General features: G+C 33.0%; 1 protein-coding gene across 1 annotated transcript; it reads left to right on the top strand.

Annotated features, from left to right (window-relative positions):
- Positions 1–47: 47 nt before the first annotated feature.
- LOC106881567 (protocadherin gamma-A10) lies at positions 48–1,052 on the top strand (the record flags this gene model as incomplete). The annotated part of the gene is made up of 1 exon (XM_014932022.1): positions 48–1,052. A coding segment is annotated over exon 1 (1,005 nt), but the record flags the coding sequence as incomplete, so codon positions are not given.
- Positions 1,053–1,071: the final 19 nt, after the last annotated feature.

The following is a 1,071-nucleotide window of genomic DNA, read 5'->3' as shown; positions in this document are numbered from 1 at the left end:
CCTATCAACATATTCAAACGCTTTTAAGTATCCATCATTCTACAATAATGTTACTGTCATTATCTATCGTGTTATCAGTGGTCCACTGTGTCCTCACCATAGACCTTACCTACCATGTGGAAGAAGAGAGAAGTCCAGGAACATATGTAGCAGACATTGCTGCTGATTCTAAACTTTTAGACAATGTTAAACCATCTGACCAACATTTGATAACATTCAGTCAATTCAAACGAAAGGTGGCACAGTTATTTAATATCACCAAAACAGGTAAACTGTACACTGCTCAGACACTGGATGCAGAAGATCTCTGTACATTCAACAAAGAATGTTCCAGAACTATGAAAGTTGTTGTCAATAAAGGAACAAGTGTTTCAAAAATATTAAAAATCAAAATAGTAATAGAAGACATTAATGACCATGAACCGAACTTTCCTATGAAGAATATCAACATAGAGTTTTATGAAGACATTGGTAAAGGTGCAAAAAGATCAATACCAAATGCCATAGACAAAGATGTAGGATTTCAAAATTCATTAATGCAATATAAATTAAAATCAAAGAATGGAGAACCATTCTCTCTGTCAGTGTCTAAAAGAGCTGATGGTATTTCTTCTCTAAAAATAGTTTTGAAAGAATCATTAGACAGAGAAATCAAAGACACATATTTATTACAAGTCATAGCTAAAGATGGAGGTTCACCAGCAAAACAAGGTGTTTTAAATATAAATATTTCTGTAATAGATGTAAATGACAACCCACCAGAGTTTTCTAAACCTCTCTATAATGTATCTATACAAAGTACACATCACAAATCTAAACCCATCATTGTTTTGTCTGTAAGTGATGCTGATTCTGATGAAAATGGTAAAATTACTTTCCATTTCAGTCCAAAGACATCAGATCTAGCAAAAAGCTATTTTCAATTAAATAAAACAAGTGGGGAAATTTTCGTGAGTAAATATTCAAATTTAGGAAAAAAGAAAACCTATGAATTGTTTATAGAGGCCAGAGATGGAGGCAACCCTCCTCTCAGTTCCATAGCAACTGTTTTGGTAAATGTTATCAACCAAC

The sequence above is a fragment of the Octopus bimaculoides genome, unplaced genomic scaffold, assembly GCF_001194135.2.
Source record: "Octopus bimaculoides isolate UCB-OBI-ISO-001 unplaced genomic scaffold, ASM119413v2 Scaffold_161908, whole genome shotgun sequence".
Lineage (NCBI taxonomy): Eukaryota > Metazoa > Mollusca > Cephalopoda > Octopoda > Octopodidae > Octopus > Octopus bimaculoides.
Note: the sequence above shows the minus strand (reverse complement) of the source record. Positions and strands in the feature narration are given on the sequence as shown.